This window comes from Maudiozyma barnettii (genome assembly GCF_903064755.1).
Source record: "Maudiozyma barnettii strain CLIB 1767 genome assembly, contig: KABA2_09, whole genome shotgun sequence".
Classification (NCBI taxonomy): domain Eukaryota; kingdom Fungi; phylum Ascomycota; class Saccharomycetes; order Saccharomycetales; family Saccharomycetaceae; genus Maudiozyma; species Maudiozyma barnettii.
Window position 1 is genome coordinate 22736 of NW_024545246.1, and position 22720 is coordinate 45455.

Sequence of the window (22720 nt, forward strand, 5' to 3'; positions counted from 1 at the left end):
AATAATTAAATCTTTGAATCACCTCATACCATGATGACGACTGCCACGACAACGACTATTATCATCTTTATCAGAAGAGTTATGACACAATCTGTTGTTTAATTCAATCAAATTTGAATATCGTCCTCTTGTGGGATTGTACATTTGCCATTATCATTGACATATCGAAACATTACTTGCATATTTATTATTATTCATTTATTTGTATTCGTATATTATATTATATATACGTTTACTTATTATAATTTTTTGTTTAAATTGATCGTATTTTTAAAATATCTGATAATACCTTGTTACTATTCCATCGTGAAAAATCACTCCATTATACCTTTCTTCTTAGTTCTCTTTAGTTTCTTCCTTATGACAAGTGTAGGTACACCACAAACAAAATTTTGTAAACCGGATAAAATCATAGATAATGAGCAACATAACGTTTGTGGTTTCAACGTGGATATCATTTCATTCAATAAATGTTTTGGATAAGGATGAGTCAACGATAATATTATTACATCCAATGTATCTACTACACCGCTGATACAATCAAATAAATGGTAACAATGTTCACCAAGTTTGACGATATTTTGTCTTATTATATCTTCAGAGACATTTTTGCCACTAGATTCCCAATGGACAATATATAACATATCTCCATTATTAACAATCGTACCCATCAAATAAGTTAAGGCATACATGGATTCACTGGACATGTCAACGTACAATATGTAGCAATTCCCATTTGATTCTGTATTGTTTTTAGCATCACCTTCAATAGTAGTTGATTGGATTGTATCAGCTACAGGTCCTTCGATATCTAGTCTCTTAGTCAATAATTTTAATCCACGTACATACCCTTCATCCATCTTATCAAATTTAATTCCTTCTTCAATTTTGGCATCTCCACCATCTCTAACAAATTTTGCAATCCATGGTTTCTTGCTCTCTAATACATCATTAATACTGACAACAAAATTGGGTAAGACTTTCATTCCAGGATCGTAATCAAATTTAGAGTCAATTTCAGCATCATCTTCAATATCACTTACTTGCTCTTCATCCGATTCTTCTTCTTCCTCATCATCCTCATCCTCATCGTCTTCCTCGGAATCCTCAGAATGTCCTTCCCCTTCTTCTTCTTCTTCATCTTCTTCAGTAACTTTCTTGTCAACAACATTTTTCTTCTTGATATTCTTATGTTTCACATTATATAATCTCATCGACGGATCTTGTCTTAATACTGTCCATTTTAAAAACTCTTCTTCACGGATCCTACTCCTTGATCTGGACATCGACCTTGACCTTGATCGTGATCTACTCATGCTACCAACACTCTTGCTATTAGAACGAGACCCACTACTATCATTACGCACAGCAATATCACGTTTCATAATACGACTTCTACCTCTCTTCAGTTGTTCAGAATCAAATTGGACTCCCATTCCGCCTGTTCCATCTACACTACCTCCCCTCTGAGTCTCGGGACTGATTGGTTCAGGTTCATCCGCTGGTACCACATGTTCGATATTAGCAACATCATTAGTGTGGCTAGTGGATGGCTCAAATAAATGAGATTGGAACCCATCGGGATTAGTTAAAAGTATACTTTTATGATGATTTTTACTGCTCATTATGAATAGAACTAATTAAAGTAACCAGTTTCCAAAAAGGAGTAAATAAATAAGTTAAAAAAAATACAACTGCAGTTGTACTCGACGGGGTAATAATATGTATCAATGGAAACACGTTCTCTCAACTGAAAAACGCACCTTAAATAGACTCAGCTGAATATCACAGTCCTTTTACACACATAATTTCTTATCATGAAACAACGCAACCTTCCTCCCCCTTTAAGTTCTGTTCTTTCACAACTTCACTTTATAAATTTAAAGAAAGAAAATCGCAACGTGAGAGAAAACCGAAAAATCGTCATTGTAAAGCGATGAAAAGGGTGTATAAGGAATAGAGAGAACACTACAGAAATCAAAATATTGATTTAAGAAGACATTGAATTTAAGTAAGTGTTATTTGATAAGCTGTAATATAATATATAACCATTCAGAAGATTTAAAACTAATTTGCTTTTGCTTCTTATAGGAGAGAAATGGTATTGCCTGATCAAAAGCCGTTAAGAGCATTCCCAAAGGATACAGTCTTTACTTCACCTGTAAAAAGGATATTTGATTCGCAGACAACTGTTTATTTTCAACATTCTGAAGCATTAGCACGACTGAAATATTTTGTTTCAAAATATACAATATTGGTCCAATCTAAATCATATAATTCTGATTATGCGGCTACGTCATTTGATAAAGAGTCATCGGGCGCATTAACTGATGTAATAGATATATTGAATCGACTTTCAGGTTATATAGATGACATACCACCGTTTGACGGACCAAGAAGATATGGGAACCTTGCATGTCGAATCTGGCATGACAAGTTAAATAGCGTCATCACCGAGGAAATAAGAAATTTACTTAAGAATAATGGTATTCAGAATGTTAATCAAGATTTTGTATTAGAAATGACCTATTATATTCAAAACTGTTTTGGATCCAAGACAAGATTAGATTTTGGAACAGGGCATGAACTCTCATTTGTTGCATTCATTGGGGCGTTAGATATGTCTGATCTATTACCAAATTTGACTGGTTACAGCATAATGGAAATATTTAACCATTATTATAAATTAGTGAAAAAACTTATTCTTACATATACATTAGAACCTGCTGGATCTCATGGTGTATGGGGTTTAGATGACCATTTCCATTTCATATATTTACTTGGTGCATCTCAATGGATAAATAATGAAGAAGTATCTCCAAAGGATATGTTAGAAAAATCTGTGCTAGATCGATATAAGGATCAAAATTTCTATTGTATGGCTCTGTCATTTATTTTCCAAGTTAAATCTGGCCCCTTCAGTGAACATTCACCCATCCTTTATGACATATCTCATAATGTAAAGCAATGGTCCAAGGTGTACAAGGGTCTACTGAAAATGTACGATGAAGAGGTGTTGAATAAATACCCAGTGGTTCAACATTTTTGGTTTGGTACAGGATTCTTTCCGTGGGTTGATTCAAAGACAAAGAAACCTTTACCGGTATATGAAATAGTAGAGGAGTCACAAGAGGAGTCAAGTACATCAGAACGCATTAATATAGATAACGATGTATCCACCGGGATGCCCAATGGGACGACGTTCTCAAAGCAGCCAGTCACGTATAATACAAATTTACACACTCCTACATTAATGATGAGAAACGAAACAACACCTAGCGTAATTAGCAACGTATTCACTAGAAATCCACATCCTTTATCTTCTCGGACTGTAACATCGATGGCCCCTCCTTCTTCAAGAATATTCAATAATTATACAACCTCAACTCGGAACTCTAACATGACTCCCAGCTTGCCCTCATCACGTCGAAATCAGGAAGATAAACTCAGGAACTCACTTCCAAAGAGATAGAGATCGAGAATATCAGTAACAAAGTATATATATGTTTATAACAATATAATGATATATTCAACAAATAAATCATTGTACGCATTCAACCGAAACTCTTTCAAATCTATATGGTTTTAATGTGGCTCTTCACAGAAGCCGCGGCGGTACATTTGTTTGTTTATATTATTAATAAAGCCAATGTCTTATATGTCGTTACTTTCAGAAACAAATAACAAGATAGGGGAAGAGTAAAGATTTAAACTTCAACACTACTACTATCTGTATTTAAGTTTGATAATTTACTGAGAACTTGATTAGATAAACAGGTGATTAAAAATAGCTATGAAGAGAAGAGACTTTGTTAAATCTCCAGTGGTAAATCGTTCAAGTGATCAACAGGAAGCTAAATCCATAACAGAGCTAAGATTATCCATATCTAAAAGAAAGGAGTACCATTTGCCAGATATTTCACTCACTCAGTTAAGTAAATTTATATTAAAGAAAAAATTAAAGAAACCTTTAGAATCTCAAAATGTCAATATTTCTAAAGTTATTAATTCGTTTGCTCTAAAGAAGAAGAATCTTCGTCGAAGTCAAATCACATCAAAATCGTCAAGTCTGACAAGCATTGTTAAGCGAATTAATAAGCACAATAGATATCATGAACCAAAAATTGTAAAATGGGCTCCTTTAAATGATATTCTAACTAACTCTAAAATTAAGGATACCAATACAGAATTAAAATACTCCTTTACATCATACAACGATTACATCAAGAAACCTCCTATTGATGAAACCTCGAAGTTGTATCAAGGCAGTATACTTTCCACACTACATGAATCTCTATGGCAATTTAACTCTAAACTGAAACTGTTGGAAGTTCATGACAAATGTAAGTACGATACATTAGTAGGAATCCAAATAATAAAGCCATTATCATCAAATGAGATTATGATTATTACATCACATGGAAATTTTTCTTTTATTCTGCATAATTCACGGAACGATCAACATATTCCTAAGCTAGAAATAATTCAACAATATAAATTGGCTATATATTCAAAAACTACGATTAAATTGAACGATAATCTCATATGGTGTCTACAATGGAAATTCATTCAATTAAACACTTAACTAACATTCGCGTATCACCTAACATACATAATCTATAAAACTAAGCATCTATTACTAATTATTATATGAATATAATTAAATAATATCCAAATCACTGTCACTATCGTTATTTTTTCTGGCCGGGCTCTCATTTTCCTTAAATGTGGCTTTGAATACACTTTCTCTATGATTAATTTTATTCATTAGAGCAACTCTCGAAGGTTTTAAAAAGACTTTTTCTTTTTTAAAGCTTATTAAATCGTTAATGTCACTATTTTTTTTTTGTAATGACTGGCTTTGCTCTTTGGGCTCAGCATTTTTTGATTTCATATCGTTAGTATGATGATTCAAAACAGTAGCCATTTGCCCACGGGTAGGATCAAATCCTAATCTTTGAATTAACCCACTTTCTAGTACATGTTGGGTGTTTGCTTTCATTTTTCTTGCCTTCTTTTCATTCGCCAGACCTTCGACATCATGTGTACCTTTCTTCAGTATCTTGTTCAACTGTTTATCAATCCTAGAATTTTTCTTCTTATCCATTAGTTTCCTCTTTTTATTATCCAAATTGGTTAGCATGTCTGGATTTTGATATTTCTCATCAAAAAATGCTTTTGCAGCGGAAGATGAACTAAAATGTCGTGAATTACCACCATATTTATCATAAAACTGAGGATTTTGTTGCGACCAACTCGGCAGTACTCGATATTGGTTCGAAGTTGGTTTTGAGGTAACAGAACCAGCCTTGGATTTATATAACATGGGTTGATTTTCAGCCTTCATTGGAGCACCTAATGCATAGTTACCAGTTAAGTCAACGCGCTTGGAATTAGTTTTACGAAATTGGATCTCACGGTGATATTCACAACATCGGTCTGTTGATATATTTATTGGAGTTCCACATGATACATTTTTTGTCTTTATAATTTCTGGACACCATCCTATATCCTTACTTTGGCCAATCTCTAATATACAGTTGTAGCCGTGACTAATTCGTAAATTAAATGATTTAATAAACTGTTCTTTACCACTGGGACGCCACGGTAATATTTCAGGGTTCAATATTGCGATTATATCACCAACTCTAAGGTTGTAATACTTCTCCGCCCCTTGTTTACCAAAAATATATACATCTAAAGTATGCCTGAAGTCTGTGATCACAAATTTAAAATATTTTTGAGGTTTTGCAGAAGATGTAAACTTGATTTCATCCTTTTTTGAAATAATCCCAATTGTAGCCCAGTTCGAATATTGAGGTTCCTGAAATTTTGGAGGACGTACCTTGGCAAAAAGTTTACTTAAACGAAGAACCTTTATATCCTGGAGCATTTGTTTCAGATCGCTTGAAGGAATATATCTTTTCTTTACCCACAGGTGAGAAAATTCATCCATTTCATCAGTTATCATTGTTGGATAAGATTTTCCCTCCGAAATGTTATCGAATGCATGAACTCTGGTACTCATCATTGTTTGATATTGATGAATAGCGTCCTTGCCTTGTTGTTTCGATTCCTGGAATTTTTTAGAAAAATAAGATGGATTATTGATTATGCCAGTCACATCACTGTCAGTAGAATATTTACGATGGAGTTTTTCGGATAACCCAACTTCATTGATATTTAAACTTGTTTGAGAAGTTTGACTTTCTTCTTTTAGGTAAGTTCGTGGATTTACCTGATAATGAGTCTTAATTACTGGTTTCTTCTTTTCTGGCGAACTTGGAACTTGAGCACCTCTGAAATTAGGATCTAATATTTTAGACCTTTCTTTCTTCGCTCGTAATCTGTTCTCTAGATCTGCCTTCTGAGCAGCCATTTCATCTAACTGTCGCTGTATTTCGTGTTCCTCATCGCTATCTGATGAATTGTTATCGTAATGGTCAACTTCTTTCAGTTCTCGAGGATCATCCATATATGTTTTATAGTTAGTTACAGAATTGTTATGAACTATACTTGTTGAATTGAAATCGTTTTATAATAAATGATGGTCAAATATATTCTTATTTATGTTATGTATTGACAATTATTTGTTATATATGGTATTCAGAGTCAATCCCGCGAAGCTGTTTGAGCGTGAAATTATGAAAATGGATTATAACGTTCTAAAGAGGGACGACGATAAATAATCATGTTTTATAAATAATGGTTTATTATGTTTATTTATTTTTAGAAAATATAACATTACATGACGCTTTACAGAAGTGTCTATTTAAGGTTCTTCTGTTCTACTTCTTTTGAACGGTCTCTCCACAGTGTCATCTGAGTCTGCTGAACTCGAAGTTTTATGGTTGTTGAAGTCTGCTTTACTTAGTGTATCAGAATCTGACTTGATTGCATCAGTATTGTTCTGAATTTCTGAGGATTTATAATTGTTATTTCCAAATGATGTAGATGGTTTGCCAAAAATAGGTGTAAAATTCGTAATTTTATTATTACCGAATGGAGATCCTGCATTGGCTGTTTGGAATGTTCCTAACGATGAATTCGAGGATTGAGTGGAAAAGGTAAAAGGGTTTCCACTTGCAGTTACTGGTAATCCGAAATTTGTTAAGCTAGAGCCATTTCCTAATTGTGTATTTTCTGCAATTTGTTTGTAACCATCATCATTACTTTCTTGGTGACGATTTGCACTTTCTGTAGTTGTGGGCTGGGAACCTTCTAATTTTGAGAGTTTTCTCTCTAACAGTTTTGTTTTCATTAATTCTTGTTGTCTGCCCTCTTCAAAAGATTTTTTTCTTAATTGTTCAAGACTCTCTTGCATCTCTGATTCAACAAGTTCTTTTAGTTCTGCCTTTACTTCAGTAGCTGTTAGATTTAACTCTTTAGATAATATAAGTGATTTTGCTTTTTCGGTTGCCATTTCCTCAAGATTTTCTTGCAATTCTTTTTTCCTTTTCTCAATTATTCTATTGATTTTCTCTTCTGTTGGTTGCCTTAGATGCCTTTTTAAATCATCTTTGGCTTCTTCGATCCTTTTTAATGTTTCAGTTTCCCATTTTTCCTTTTCTTTGTCTAGGAATTTTTTATCAATGCTTAGATTACCTTCTGCTTCCATCAGATCTGAGCTTTTATCACTTTGATCTCCGGCTGTTAATGATATTGTATCTTTCTGTAATTGTTTCTTAATGATGCCAAGTCTTTCCAAATAATTGATAAGGTCAGGGCTTTTTGTAGATTCATCAAACAACTCAAGTTTTCCATTTAAGTATGCTATCTCCCTTTCTAATTTGACAACATATTCCTTCGAAGCATTATTAGGAGATAAATTAGATTCATTACCTTTCGACCTGTTTGAAACATCGATTTTTTTTAGTTCTTCAATCTCTAGCTTCATTTTTCCAGATTCTGAAACTTTGTCCTCCAGTGCAAGTTGAATGACTTCTTTTTCAGACTTTAAAGCGCTGATTTCATCATTCAATTGATTAACAACAAGTTTTGTAGAGTCTAATCTTTCATGTGCCTGTTTTTTTAATCTGGCAAATTTTGCATCCATTTCTTTGCTTTGTAAGTCTTTCTCATTAATACGAGCATCCAAAATGTTTATTTGTTGTTTGAGTTCAACAATTTCATTTGGATTTGTTTTTGATTCGTCTGATAACCTCATCGATTGCAATTTCCATCTATTACTCTCCTCTTGCAATAATTTAACACTCTGAGTTTTCTCTAGTATGATTTCATTTAATTTTTGAACCTCCATTCTAGAGGGTTCCAATTGATCTTTCAAATTAGCAATATCATTCTTGTTGACTTCCTGTTCATTAGTTAAATTTCTTAGTTGAATCTCTAATTCTTCATTCTTATGATTTATGAGATTAATTTCATGAATCTTATTCACTAACTCATCGTGACTTTCGGTTATAAGGCTGGTTTGACTTTCATTCATTTGCGAATTAGTATCTTGTATATCACTTGCAGCATGTACTTGAATTCTTATTTCACGCTCTAAAATGTTTACCCTTTTACGAAGGTCGTCCCTCTCATGTCTCAAACAAAATAATATGTCGTCGATCTGTCGATTATCAGCAATTGACTCCATTTTGTGCAATTTCTCCAGTAGCAAATCATTTTGAGTGGATATATTCTCAAGTTGTTCTTTGGCGAAAGATAATTGTGATTCTAATATGTTAGTGTTCTCTTTGGAATGGTCAATAATGTAATCTTCTTTTTCTGCAGACGAAAATAACAAGTTTTCTGGATCTATATTCTTGGATTTTTCTGGTTGGTGATTGCCTTCCTTAAGAGATTGTTCTAATTTGTTTTGAGTTTCAGTTAAGCGGTTTTTTAAAGAAATATTTTGATCCTTCATAACTGAAAGAGATAAAATTAACTCACGGTTTTTGGATCCTAAATCCAGGTTTCTTGGGCTGTAGTTCCCGCTACCATTTTGAGTGGTCATATCCCCTACCTCACTGTCCTTCTCTCTGGACAAGTCACTTGGTGTTTGATCAGTCACACTTTCTGTACTATTTGCAATATTGAATACACCAGAATTGTAGTGTGTTGACCTCAAACTCTGCAATTCGACGTTGAGCATTATTTGATTGTGTTTATGATCCTCATTTTCTTTTATAAGCTTTGAAATAGTTGTCTCAGAGTCCATATATTTATTATTCATCGTGGTTGATTCGTCCTGAAACCATCGAACTTCTGTTCTTCTTTTTTCTTCTAACTCGCGCAACATTTGCTGTTGATCGCTCGTCTGTTCTGATAATAGTTCAATTTCTCCTTTTAAAGTGTTATACTGGTCAGTGGATGTTGTATGTATATCTTCCAGAGTCTTTAACTTGATTTCTAATTCTCCAATTTGAATTTTAAGTTCATTTTTTTCTTCACAAGCATGTATATACTTCCCTTGAAGGGACCTATTCGCATCTGTCAATTTATTACAACGTGCGTCAGATGTTTCCTGTAATAACCTCTGAGAAGATACTTTATTGTTCAAGTTGTTAATTTGGTTAATATTAGCATTCTCATTTGTTTGAAATTCCGTTATCGTTCTTTGGGCTTTTCCTAATTCCTCTTTCATCGATTTTCCAGATTTACTGGCATTGTTTACCTGGCGTTCAAGATCATTTGCGTGATTTTGCAGTAGTAACTTACTATTTGAAAATTTTTCAAGTTCGAGTTTTAGCTGATGAATGGAGTTACTTTGTTTTTCAATAACAGAATTCAGCTCTGAAATTTTTTCGTTCTTCTTGACCTCTAAATTTACAAATTTTTCGTTTAAATGAATCAATTCTTCATTTACAGGCTCATTTGAATCGTTTGTTGGTTCCATTGAAATATTATTTAACTTCTCTTGTGGGAGTAATAATCGTAAAGAGTCACATTCCTTGGTTAATTTATCTACATTGTCCTGTAAATCATTTGCATGATTTTGCAAATCTATTATTGCCAATTTTGCTTCCTTGATGGTATTATTGTTATATTCTGGTATACTTCCATTTTCTGTGGATTCTAATTGTTTTGCTAACCCTCTAATGGAATTCAATAAATCCATATTCTTTTGTTGGAGCTCCTTAATATTTTTAAACTGAACTAGCCTATTAGATATAACTTTTTGAGAATCACTATAATCATTTTCATTTTCATTTGAGATTATCTTTTTTATGAGTCCTAGTTCTTCAGTAGAAAACAATGACGAACTATCTTCAAAATGTGTCGCGACGACCAATAGAAACTGAACCTGTCTTGCGAGGTCATTTCTTTGTATTCTCAATAATTTCATATTGTCAGCCTTGTTTTCTTGTTTTTTCTTATTAATTCTCAATTCCTTTGATATTTCTGTTTTTTGATGGGATACTTTCTCCAATAAATCGGACGTGTCAAGTAATTGATGTTCCAGTTCTTCTGTTCTCTTCTTGAACGATTCTATTAAAGGCATTTTTGTTTCCATTTCGGCGATCATTATTTCTAGTTGTCTCTGCAAATGCTCCTTCTGTTGTCTGTCTCGAAGAAGTTGTCTCTTTAGATACTCTATTTCTTGGTATAAATGGTTGATATTTAATGATTGATTATGGGTTGAAGGCACGCTTCCAGAATCATTCTCTTCATTTGCTATGAATGAATCGATCATGTCCTGGAGATTGGTACATTTCTCTTTGTATTCTCTGAGGTTCTCTTTGGTTAAAGCAATGTCATTTATTAATCTATCTCTTTCGTGTGAATCGAAGGCGTCTGTGCTATTTTCGATGTTCTTTTTGACTTGCTTCTCACAGTTACGAAGTTGCTCTGTAAGTGTTTGTTTCATCTTGTCAGAGACACTCATTTCTTTAGTGAATTCAGATTCTTTCAATTTCAAGTCGTCTTTTACCGATTTCAATTCGTTAGACGTTGTTTCTACGATTGAAGATAATTCCGCATTTTTAGATCGAAGTGTCTTTTGCGTCGATAATAAAAGTTTGATCTGATCTGATACATCAATAACCTTACGGCTCATTTTCGATAACTCGTTTTCCTTCACTTCTTTGTATTCGATAAATTCATTCGTATCCTTTCTTATTTGGGATTCCATCCATGTTTTATGAGTATTTAACAATGATATTTCTTCAGCTTTTCTCAATAGTTCGCGTCTATTGTATGCATTCTCTTCTTCGAGTATTTGAACATTCGTTGACAATTCTATAGTCTGATCCTTTAATTCTGTTATTATTTTGTTTTGTTCTGTAAAGTTTTCTTTTCTATGGATAGCATTTTCTGGTGTATCATTTTTCGAGAGCTCTACTAGTAATTGGTTCGAAATATTTTGTGAAGGTTCCATTGATATACTTTTTTCGGTGTTGTAGGTGGCTGGGATGTTACCAATATTTGATAATTCTAATTTCTTAAGTAATATTAGGGTCGTTTCGTGGTCGATTCCAATCAGTTTATCCTGCGAAACACCTAATTCATTAGCAAGTCGTATCACGACATCGTTAACATCCATGACTTAAATATTATATCTGTATTGTTACAACACGTTAAAAGGTGTTTATGATTTAAAATAAAATGTCAAATGTAGATTTTTTTCAAACGTGTAAATGACGTCAAAGAGTGTAATATATATTCAGACTCTTTTGTCTCCTCCAGTATTATTTTTCGCACTTCTTTACCCACTCAATATAATCAATTGATCTAGACGTGAAATTAAAGACTTTTCGTTATGTTTTCAGGTTTGTTGCTGCCTGTAGATGTGTTCATCACTTTTGTCTGTTTACTGAACCTTTTTAACAGTAAGATAGTTGTGTAAATTTTTGAAAATTTAAAATGAGGGTAAACAAAAGCTGGTCAAAAATATTATTTCTTTAGACTGTTAGAACATCCAGACATTTCTACAATGTCTGGGTTTGTAAACTTCAAAAACCTTTTTTTTATTTTTTTGTTTTCCTGAAATAAATAAATTAGAAAGCCGGATGCGTCGTAAGCGTTTCGCCTTTTTTGGCCTTTTCTAATTGAGCCTAAGAACACGTTGAAAAACCTTTTGAAGCAATTCTCATTCTAGGGTGTGCTCTACCTGGAAAGAATGTCTGTTCCTTGTGAGAACTGTCTTTTCTCTTTAGGAGCCAGACGGAGAATCTAGCTTTTGGTAGGATGAAGTCTCTCTTTAGTTCCTTCCTAAAATTCCTTTCACCATTAGCCTGAATTTTCAAGGTACAGCCCAAATTTATACCCGTTGCTGAGGTAGAGATGGGATACTGGGAAATTACTCTGCTACGTGCATGGTTAGTATGAAGTCCAACTTACCAAGAAACGTAATCCACCTTTCTTGATGTCAATCTAACAAAGAAGCTTAGATGGTATTATTAATTAAAATAACGTGAATTTTACATTGAATAAAAGCCTTAGATCTTGAGTAATACGTTTTATTACTTATTGTTACTTAATAAAGAACTGTAAGCTTCAAAGATGCAAATGTATGTACCAATTAGATATAAAATAAAATGGATAACGAAATGTTTGATCAGTAGATAATAATTGTTAAAAGCGTTATATGGAAATGAATAAAAATACAAACTAGGATTTAAAATTGCGAAAGAATTGTTTTAATAATACGACTTAGAGATGATTTAATGAGATACTTATTTTCTTTATTTAAAGAACCATCTTCAGTGGGAAATGATTAATTATATATGATCCAACCTAAATGAACGGAAGGTCTATTTCAGATTAAATATACTATATCAAAAGTGTAATATATTATAAGGGGGATGTTAATGGTACTGTTTAATGATGTTTGTTAAATAAATGAAGATTTATCTATTTGGTTCGACATTATATTTCGTAATTTTATAATACCCTTATCAAATATGGAATACTAACAATATATTGAATAAATTGTTTTCTATTTTTATTCATTTTTCTTTTCAATATAGTTTCGTCAAAACTCTAACAGGTAAGACTATCACTTTGGAAGTCGAATCCTCCGACACCATTGACAATGTCAAGTCCAAGATCCAAGACAAGGAAGGTATCCCACCTGACCAACAAAGATTGATCTTTGCTGGTAAGCAATTGGAAGACGGTAGAACTCTATCCGACTACAACATCCAAAAGGAATCCACTCTTCACTTGGTCCTAAGACTAAGAGGTGGTATCATTGAACCATCCCTAAAGGCTCTAGCTTCCAAGTACAACTGTGACAAATCTGTTTGTCGTAAGTGTTACGCTAGACTACCACCAAGAGCTACCAACTGTAGAAAGAGAAAGTGTGGTCACACCAACCAACTACGTCCAAAGAAGAAGTTAAAATGATTGAGATGGCTCAGTTGTTTCATCTTATTATATATATAATATCGTTTAATAATTTTTAGATTTATTAATATCTTTTAATGGAATAAAAAATAGGAATTTAAAAAAAAGTTCATTGAGTAGAGCTACTGTAACATATGGTATTGTTGCAGTTGTTTTAACTATGATGCAGCATTTTTATTAAAATGTGTTAACTAAAATAAATAATGTATATGTATATGTATATGAATACCTTTAGGTCTACATATTATGCAAAGTTTGTTATACCCTTTCAGAGTACGAGGTGGATATGTTAGAATATTGTTAATTATTATTGTTGAACGTCTTTCGATGAAGCCGGTTTAGTTTCCTCGTTTGGAGGGGAGGAAACCACCTTCGAAGTTTTGGCTGATGACCTCTCTTTCAAATATTTTGAGTCAGTCTTTTTAACTGGGGGTTCCCAGTCTGGACAGTATTCCTTTATTATAGTCTTCAATTGCGGTCTCTTGATAGGCTTCGATAAGAAACCATCCATACCTGCCTCGATACATTCTTTAATGTTGCTATCATCAGCAAATGCTGTCAAAGCAACGATAGGAGATGTGTAATCTAATTCTTGACGAATCATTCTCGTAGATAATAATCCGTCTATCTTTGGCATTTGAACATCCATAAACACAATATCATAATTCTCATCCTCAGATTTAAGTTCTTTAATTTTATCAAACGCTTCTTGACCATCGCAAGCTAAATCAATTGAATTGATACCTTCCAGGTTCAGCATACGTTTTATAACCTCTTGGTTGACATGGTTGTCTTCTGCAACAAGAATTTTTAGGCTCTTACCGCTGTTAGCTAGGGATGGTATACTTCTGGATGACGTGGCTGTACCCGTACTTTGTAAGAATGGTCTATCTAAATTCAACGAACTTTTTGTGTGATAGTTTTCTTTAGATAAGGCTACCTCATGTAGCTGTTCTGTATTCGTTTCTTTGTCATAGGTTGCATCTTCAAGAGGTGTTTCCTGGACATCTTCCGTGCTTAAGCGGCTAATTCTGGAACTGCTGCCTGCGGTAACAATGGATGACCGAGACTTTCTACTGTTAATACTTCTAGCCACTCTGAATTTAACCTTTCTATTTTTCTTACTCTTGGCATTGAATTCATCTTCAAATGCAGTCTCAATATCATCGAATTGTAATTCTCTAGTTTGTTTTAATGGTACAGTAAACGTAAATTTACTACCAACACCAACATCACTCTTTAATTCCATGGTACCATTCATCATAGTTGCCAGTTGTCTACAGATAGATAAACCTAGACCAGTACCACCATATTGTCTTGAAAGCGTTTGATCACCTTGAACAAATGGTTCAAAAACTGAGTCATGTAAACTCTTATCGATACCAGAACCTGTATCTTCGACTTCTATGGATATAACCCATGTCTTTGGTTCTTTCAATTCGGTACCCTTATCATTATCAATTTCTTCGTACAAATGTGGAGTTTTCTTAAATTGACTATTGAAAACAGTATCATCATAAGAACTTGTACTTACAGAAACTAATGATTTGCTATCTGTTTCGTCGCCCTCTTTATCAGAATCTGTCGATGAATGTCCATCCTCTATTTTATCAGCTTGTTCTTTATTAAGATCAGTACCATCTTGGACATAACTATCTCCAACTTCACCATTATTCAGAATTTGTTTACGACCAACCCTAGAGGTAGATTCATCATCTGGAAATTCTGTCCCATTTTTAACATAAACTTTCTTGTGTTGGAACTTATCGCTTAAGATTGCGTCATACTCACCTAAAAGTTTGATTCTGACATCAACTTTACCATCTTCAGGTGTAAATTTTAATGCATTCGATACCAAATTCATCACAATCTGGATGATTCTATTAGAATCCCCATATAAAATCATTGTTCTCATGATATTTGGTGAAAGAATAATAGAAAGACGAACATGTTGATCCTTGGCAATCTTACCAAAGATGGACTTAATTTGTAATGCAACATCAGTGATGCAGAAGTTTCTTTTCTCTAGCTTTGTTCTTCTTAAAACATTTTTCGAAAATGTAAGAAGTTCAGTTAGGATATGTAATAGAAGTTCACCAGATCTAAAGATAAGTTTCAAACTGTTTTTGATTTTATCCATATCCTCTTCCTCCATTGAAATTGCAGCCATACCTAAGATACCGTTTAATGGGGTTCTTAACTCATGTGAGATATTAGCTATAAACACTGTTTTTGCTTCATTTGCAGTTTCTGCTTCAATTTTAGCAGCCTCTAATTGTTTTGTTCTAGCTCTAACACGGTCTTCCAGCAATGCATAATGCTGATCTAATGCATCTGTCATGGTATTGAATGTTTCTGTAAGGTCCGAAAGTTCATCAGAAAATAATGTTCTCGAGAATGGTACTCTAGCTTCAATTAGATTAGTCGAGGTTGTGAGGTTTCTAGACTTATTTGATAATCTTTCGTTAGAATCTGTTGTCATACTGTGAGCTTCTTTATTTGATGAGGCGTCATCTAGAGGAGATATAGGATGTAAGTTACTCCCATCTATGTGGTGTAGGCTATCAGCATGCATAGATGCTGCTAATGACGACGACGTCAAATGGACCTTTTCATTCACACTGTTGTTAAAATTTTGGTCATTTCTATCAAATTTTAGATTTCCTATTATACTATTGGAGAAATGGAATCGCGATGATTGGAATGATGTTCTTCTTATGGAATTATTGCGACTGGCGGATTGGCTTCCAGGTGAATTAGTTCTTAGACCTCTACCTTCGGTTATTAATTCAGTAGCCTTCTGTAATCTTACAATAGGTTTGACAGCCCAATGTGCTAAGGGAAACGTGACTACAATCACAAAAACGCCTATGGCCACTACTGTTCCTGCAATAATTTTTGCCAATTTAATCGATTGCGATAAGAATACAGATTCGGCTTGAGATACAATGGCAACCCAATTCACTAGCGGAAAGGTACAGGGGGAATAACCAACAGCAACATTATTCGAATAAATAATAAACTTCGTACTCTTTACAGAACCAGCTCTACCAAGCCTAAAAGCCGAGTTTAAGAAAGTCCCATTTACCAGAGCAATTTCTGTTGATATTATATCAGATGGTGTCCCCTGTGGTGGGAATACAAAATGATAACCAGTAAGATATCCTGAGCTATTCCTCACTGATGATAGTACGGCAACATTTGATTTCTCCAATGCAGTAGTATCCTTGAAAACACCATATGCACCTTGAGCTGACATAACAATGGTGATGTATCCATAAACTTTACTAACGTCGCTTAAAATAATGGATGGATTGGTAAAAATTGGTAGAGACATGGACATCAAGTAATCTGTACCATTTTTAACTGGATCGGTAAGTATACCCTCTGAGTCCAGTGAAGAAGGTAGAGAGATATTTGTTGATAATGGAAATAACTGCGATAAAACTGAATCTGGTATCTGATCACCTGTAGAATTATTTGTGGCGTTCATGACTGTCGAAAAAGTCGAATCATACACTCTAGAAGCATAAAATAAATTCGAAGAACTTAAGAATTTTTCAACAACACTTAGAGAATCTACCCAATTACTCTCGGATTTATTTCCTGCAACATAATTTGCCAGACTTTTCTGTAAAGTATCTCTTGAAGATAAGTAATAACATTGATAAAACAGATAGTTCAAAGTTTGGGTCAGTTGAGATGATTTAAGTTGTGCAGCAATATACAGACGATTAGATCTCAAATCCTTATAATTTGATGTAAAATAAACACCTGTGGTGATTGCCAAAATAACCAACGATAAAATGGCAACAAGACTAACTAGTGCTGTTAACTGAGTTCTTATACTAACCTTATATGGAGGTTTCGGAGAAAACCTTCTAGGTATTAGTTTAGTTAAGGAATGTAACATAAGTTTGTCATGTATTGATGAACAAATATAAATAGTTTGGTTATGATAGACTGAATACCGTGCTTGGTAGTATGTGCTGTGATCCAATATTTAGTTATAGGGTATTTATATTATTGTTGTTGATTGGAACAATTTATCCTTATTATTGGTGAGTTGAGAACTTCTTCTCGAACATAATATAATTATGTTTACTGTGGGACCATTTGTAGATGTGCGTGCTATCGTAAAATTTTATAATTGGAGACTGACATAGCCTCGCCGCGTCAAATTAAAATACCAAAAATATATAACTTTAACGCGAAAGGTTGTTGGATAGTATTCTCTTTCTGTCCGGTCATCAAATATGAGAGCAATCCAAGGTTATTTGATTACCACTATTTTATCTCAAAGAAATATTTTGCATTTCTTTGAGAACTTTTAAGTTTTTTGGAACATTTGATTTGATTTTATAAAATTAGAATAAAAGATATGTATGTAGTTTAATAATTTTATGTAGAATATTATTACCTGAAGTTTTAAGAATGGCATTGTTTTTTAAAAATGAAAATAAAAATCATAGCTTTGGGGAATAAGCTATTAATATGGCATAACATTTTATTTAGGATTTTCAGAGCGCAATAGAATTTTGTACATTAAAGAAGAACATATCCTAATGCGAATAATTTACTCTGGTTGTTTTCCTGGTTGTAACCAACAGACAATTTTCTGTCCTTTGAGATCACGCCGTACATTTCTTCAAAAAATGTTAAACCTTTATTGAAATTTTCTTTTAAAACTGAGCCAACATTTTCCACAAAATGCAAACCATGTTTTACAACTTTGAATGATTTTGTATATATTCCATGGCTGTCTGGATCTAATTCTTTATCCAAGAATTTTAATAACCTTTTCAAAATCGATGATGATGAATGTGAAGTAACGTCAGCGATTGTTTTGATATCTTTGTTATTGGGATGTATGTAAGTACTTGTAGTACATACGATCCATCTTAGTACATTAAAATATGATAAACAATACCCAACACCGACCCCTACCGATAAAGAGACACCCCATATAAACCATTTATTTTCCGTAACGGACTTATATTTATGATTCGTACTTTTGCTTTGTTTCCTCTTTCTTCTATCTTTCTTTTCTTGATGCGATAAAATGTATTCATTTATCTTATTACCATTTTGATACTGTAGTTTTTTTAATCTCTTATTAGTTGTAGAGTCCCTTGATTCTGAAGAATCAGAATAATCAGAAGAAGATTGTGAAGTATAAACATATACTGAGCTTGATACTTTTCTTTCTCTCTGTGTTGTAGTTTGCTCTTTGATAAATTTTTGTTCAAGACCTGTTAAAAACAGAAGTAATTTGTTTACGTCTTTGTCATTTGAGAACACTATAGGTGTGTACATAACATTGATCAGACTTCTTCTTAGATATGAGTTTATTATATTTTTGATCTGAAGAAGATTATCACTATCTAAAGTAATAGTGGCAATGGGAATATTATTTTTAACTTTTTGGGAAACTTTGTTCAACATGCTCATTAGTTCACTTGCTTCTTCTATAACTATTAGTATTCCGTTGTATTCAATATATTCATTACTATCATAACTTCTTGGCAAATAAAAAATGTGTTCATAGGTTGCAGGTATAGATTTATAAAATTGTAAACCAATCCTTCCCAGAATAAGGATTTTAAAGTTTTTCCTTTCAGTATTCTTAGAACATTCACCTTTTCTAGAGATAGAAAGTTTTGGCATAACAAAGGAACCAGATGAAGATGATACACTTTTTGTTAGAGTGACACTATCTTCTTCATTAAATTGATTAAATCCGATAGATGGTAATTTTGATTTTGCCGATACTTGATGAAAATCAAATTGATTATTTTGGGATGATTCCAACTGGCTAACATTTAGTCTATTTGAGCTAATACATTTGAGTAAAGTAGTGTTTCTAGTTGGAGATTGATTGTCTTTCTCATTCTTCAAGATCGAAAACTTGTTAGGAGAAGGAGAATTTTGAGGATCTAATTCTTCTTCTGAAGTGTCACTGGAAGATAAAATTCCGACTGTATTTGTTTGTGATGTACACCTTTCCACTTGACATGAATTTGTTATATCATTCTTTTGGATGGCGAACCATGATTCTGGAAGTTCTTGCTTATCTAGTTGATTGTCTTCCTGTATTGCCTCTTCGAGTGTCAATGGTCTCTCTGTTATAGTTTTGGCAGAAGTTTCTCCAGATATATTATTCGGATCATTGATGGAACGTTGCGTTTTATTTTCATTTTGACACTCACCTGATGAAATAGGTAAAATATTATGACTTCTCTCCAGTAAGTCATATATAGAATGGTGAGGGTCTAAAGAGTTTGTGTTATTATTCATCTTATCCTTTTCTGAACGTTTCTGATAAACTGACATATTTTGGGGGAAGGCGATGTAAACTTATATCAGGTAAATTTAATAAAATGTATATTGAATACCTTATTCCAGTAAAAGAAGAAATGTTAGTAACGTGGTAATTCTAATCTTATGCCACTTTTCTTGTTTTCCCTTTTCGTGAAAAATTTACTAAACAGTGGATATGTAAATATACTAATAATGATTTGGAGTTTTCAAATCTCACCCTAACGTTTGTGCCACTTTTATTTTTGGGTGTCACTTAATAAAAAGTACCTTATATCTCACTTTATTGAAGAGATAAATAGAAATATATATGTGTCCCAAATTGTAATGTTTAACCTTGGGTGCAACTATACCAACACTATAATATATGTGGGTATGTGAGTTACGATACGAATAGATGATAGCACAGATATGGATGTGTATTGTGTTCTAATAATGGCTATATATAACTTCTCCATTATCCGATTTTGTTCTTAAATAAAAATCTCCCCTAAAATGTGTTGATTATTTTGTTGGGGGAAGTGCAGCCACACCAACTACTAACCACAACACCGCGTATTATTTAGAGCTCTGTGTGTGTTTTGCGCATCGTCTGTCACACTTGATAAGCGCCACTAAATAGGGAAATTTGATTATCTCCTGGGGGGAAGCAGGGTTGGGGTATAAAAGCATGGAGGTTTATAAAATTAGTCGTATATTGTTTTAATCTTCCCATGTAAGAACTCCTGTTACTTAAATAGCCACTATTAGGCAAAGAATTGCTTCCACTATGGGCACATTTTTATACTGGGTATTATTTGGAAGGTTGCCATATTTACTGCCGATAACACTTATTTTTTTGAGAACAGTGTGGAATACGACTCCTAGGAAGTATGGGGAAGGGACAACCCTTCTGGAACTGCTTCTTTTCTAATTTTGTTTGTAGGTCATTTAACATTTCTTTTAAGTGGTGCTTTTTTAGCTCTGATAGATATTGTACTAACTGCTGGTTGTGTTTCTCCTTGCTGGGCCATTGTTCATATATTCAGAATTTTATCGATATGGTACCAAGAGGAATAATAGTCTTTGTTATGTATTTAATGCCAGAACGTGCGACAACTTTTGAGTTCCAATTCTGAAGATTATTATTGTTCATAGAAGCATGCTGCATTGCTTTGTCTAATTATAATAATACATCTCAATTCATTATTTACAATGTTTCGTTTTATATTTGATATGCTTCTTTCGACTGTTGTCGATACCAAAACCATCATATTGGAGAGTTCCTGATTATTATGGCGTACCAATTCTTGAATATGTTTCCATCAAATATGTGGAACTTTCAATTGGTTATGTAACAGGTACTTTATATGCAGTAGACTATATATCTGTCTCAACGTCTTGTACTATTTTGGTAAGTTTTTTCAATCTCTAGAGAAGCGTTTAATACGAACACCGCCAACAATCTTGCTCAAGCTTGCCTATGTACATGTACGAATTTTATTTTATATAACCGATATTTACATTACGATATTATCTATCAATCTGACAGTATTTTTACTAATCTTATCGAGGACGTTAACAGCGCAACTAATGACGATCTTGTCGTTCGGTCCAACGGTATCTAATTCATTCAAAGTATAGAAGTCTGCAATGGATATATAGTCAATCTTAAAGTCACCTGTTGCGGTGTAAGGCTCCCATACTGTCTTAATCTGTTGCAACAGGGCGTCTCTGTTGACGGACGAGCCCGTCGCGATGATATCAGTTATAGTGGTCTGTGCTAATGAAAGACCTCTGTATATGTTTGACGCCATAGTGACATATTCAGCAGATAAATATTTATTTCTACTGCTTAAGGCCAAGCCTGAGTCATTTCTTACAATGGGGACCATAGTCAATTTGGTATTAACGAATAATTCTTTGACCATAACGTTTAATACAATATATTGTTGAATATCTTTTTGTCCAAAATATGCATTATCGGCCATGACAATGTTGAACAATTTAGTCACTACGGTAGTAACGCCTCTAAAGAAGTTTGGTCTAGTTTTCCCTTCCAACATCTCGCTGACACCGAGAACACTGACAAATGGGCCTCTTTGTTGGTCGATATCTAGCGGGATACCTTGTGGATACATTTCCTTGGCAGAGGGGGCAAAAAGAACATCAACGTTCAGGGACTCTAGCAATTCGATATCTTTGTCGGGAGTACGAGGGTATTGATCCAGATCCTCGTCTGGGGCAAACTGCGATGGATTCACAAATATACTCACCGCTGTAAAATCGTTGTTATTCACAGATTGTTTAATCAAAGTGGCGTGACCATTATGTAGACAGCCCATAGTGGGGACAAACCCAATTGTCTTACCACGACGATCGATCGTGGTTGTTCTCCATTGAACGACTTCCTGGATAGTATGTAGAATCTTCATTTTCAATTGCACCTAAATCAATTTTTCGATGTTTCGTTGTTTCGTTCTTTGGTGCTACTGGTCTCAAACTATCCCTAATAAATTACAGCCCTCACAGAGACACTAGAACCTTCCACACACATATATATACCTACATCGGTCAGGACAATTAAACTTCACAGTACATACTACTGCTAGCTGCATGTGAAAGTGTGCACTCCAGTTCGCCCAACTCCCCTCGACCTCTAAGTGGATGACTCTTCTTGCTCATCGAGGCACAGCGACAACTTTTTCACGAAATTTTCCATCGCCGTCGCTGCACTCATTTTGGCTGTTCAGTGGGGAGGTGTGAATTGAACCGTATTTGTTGTGGAAGGGACACGACTTTTCGGTGATTATGGGACGTCAGGATGCTAAATGCTGGATCAGCATGTTGAAAGTTCTCAGGTTTGATGTTGTTGTCTGTGTAATGTGAAGATTGTGTAGACACTTAACTCTATAGGAAGATGTGTTGTCTCTGTGCTCTCCACGTGACCTGGAGAGAAACCCAGTAGAACAGTTCGATTTGTAAGCTGGAAATTTTTACGACAGGCGATTCGCGATTTAAAAGGGTAAACAAATCAAAACAAACAATAAACAAACAAAGAAGAGCTTGTCACATATACATCTAGTAACTCTATTTTGGTAATATATAGAAACGCATACTTATTCTCTGA

At 33.9% G+C, this 22720-nt stretch overlaps 9 protein-coding genes across 9 annotated transcripts; 3 read left to right on the plus strand and 6 right to left on the minus strand.

Moving 5' to 3' along the window:
• Positions 1 to 314: 314 nt before the first annotated feature.
• On the minus strand, positions 315 to 1625 carry IMP21 (Imp21p; the record flags this gene model as incomplete). The annotated part of the gene is made up of 1 exon (XM_041552155.1): positions 315 to 1625. The coding sequence occupies one exon, from the start codon at positions 1623 to 1625 to the stop codon at positions 315 to 317; it is 1311 nt and encodes a 436-aa protein (XP_041408089.1).
• Positions 1626 to 2098: 473 nt separating this feature from the next.
• RRD1 (peptidylprolyl isomerase RRD1) lies at positions 2099 to 3472 on the plus strand (the record flags this gene model as incomplete). The annotated part of the gene is made up of 1 exon (XM_041552156.1): positions 2099 to 3472. The coding sequence occupies one exon, from the start codon at positions 2099 to 2101 to the stop codon at positions 3470 to 3472; it is 1374 nt and encodes a 457-aa protein (XP_041408090.1).
• Positions 3473 to 3793: 321 nt separating this feature from the next.
• On the plus strand, positions 3794 to 4585 carry VPR1 (Vpr1p; the record flags this gene model as incomplete). Its single annotated transcript, XM_041552157.1, has 1 exon — positions 3794 to 4585. The coding sequence occupies one exon, from the start codon at positions 3794 to 3796 to the stop codon at positions 4583 to 4585; it is 792 nt and encodes a 263-aa protein (XP_041408091.1).
• A 75-nt stretch (positions 4586 to 4660) lies between these two features.
• On the minus strand, positions 4661 to 6475 carry MCM10 (Mcm10p; the record flags this gene model as incomplete). Its single annotated transcript, XM_041552158.1, has 1 exon — positions 4661 to 6475. The coding sequence occupies one exon, from the start codon at positions 6473 to 6475 to the stop codon at positions 4661 to 4663; it is 1815 nt and encodes a 604-aa protein (XP_041408092.1).
• A 297-nt stretch (positions 6476 to 6772) lies between these two features.
• On the minus strand, positions 6773 to 11488 carry MLP2 (Mlp2p; the record flags this gene model as incomplete). Its single annotated transcript, XM_041552159.1, has 1 exon — positions 6773 to 11488. One exon carries the CDS (start codon positions 11486 to 11488, stop codon positions 6773 to 6775), a length of 4716 nt encoding a protein of 1571 aa, XP_041408093.1.
• A 959-nt stretch (positions 11489 to 12447) lies between these two features.
• RPL40A (ubiquitin-ribosomal 60S subunit protein L40A fusion protein) lies at positions 12448 to 13293 on the plus strand (the record flags this gene model as incomplete). Its single annotated transcript, XM_041552160.1, has 2 exons — positions 12448 to 12455; positions 12915 to 13293. 2 exons carry the CDS (start codon positions 12448 to 12450, stop codon positions 13291 to 13293), a joined length of 387 nt encoding a protein of 128 aa, XP_041408094.1.
• A 307-nt stretch (positions 13294 to 13600) lies between these two features.
• Positions 13601 to 17206, minus strand: SLN1 (histidine kinase; the record flags this gene model as incomplete). Its single annotated transcript, XM_041552161.1, has 1 exon — positions 13601 to 17206. The coding sequence occupies one exon, from the start codon at positions 17204 to 17206 to the stop codon at positions 13601 to 13603; it is 3606 nt and encodes a 1201-aa protein (XP_041408095.1).
• Positions 17207 to 17838: 632 nt separating this feature from the next.
• ATG32 (mitophagy protein ATG32) lies at positions 17839 to 19626 on the minus strand (the record flags this gene model as incomplete). Its single annotated transcript, XM_041552162.1, has 1 exon — positions 17839 to 19626. The coding sequence occupies one exon, from the start codon at positions 19624 to 19626 to the stop codon at positions 17839 to 17841; it is 1788 nt and encodes a 595-aa protein (XP_041408096.1).
• Positions 19627 to 21110: 1484 nt separating this feature from the next.
• On the minus strand, positions 21111 to 22025 carry PAN6 (pantoate--beta-alanine ligase PAN6; the record flags this gene model as incomplete). Its single annotated transcript, XM_041552163.1, has 1 exon — positions 21111 to 22025. The coding sequence occupies one exon, from the start codon at positions 22023 to 22025 to the stop codon at positions 21111 to 21113; it is 915 nt and encodes a 304-aa protein (XP_041408097.1).
• Between the last annotated feature and the right edge of the window lie 695 nt (positions 22026 to 22720).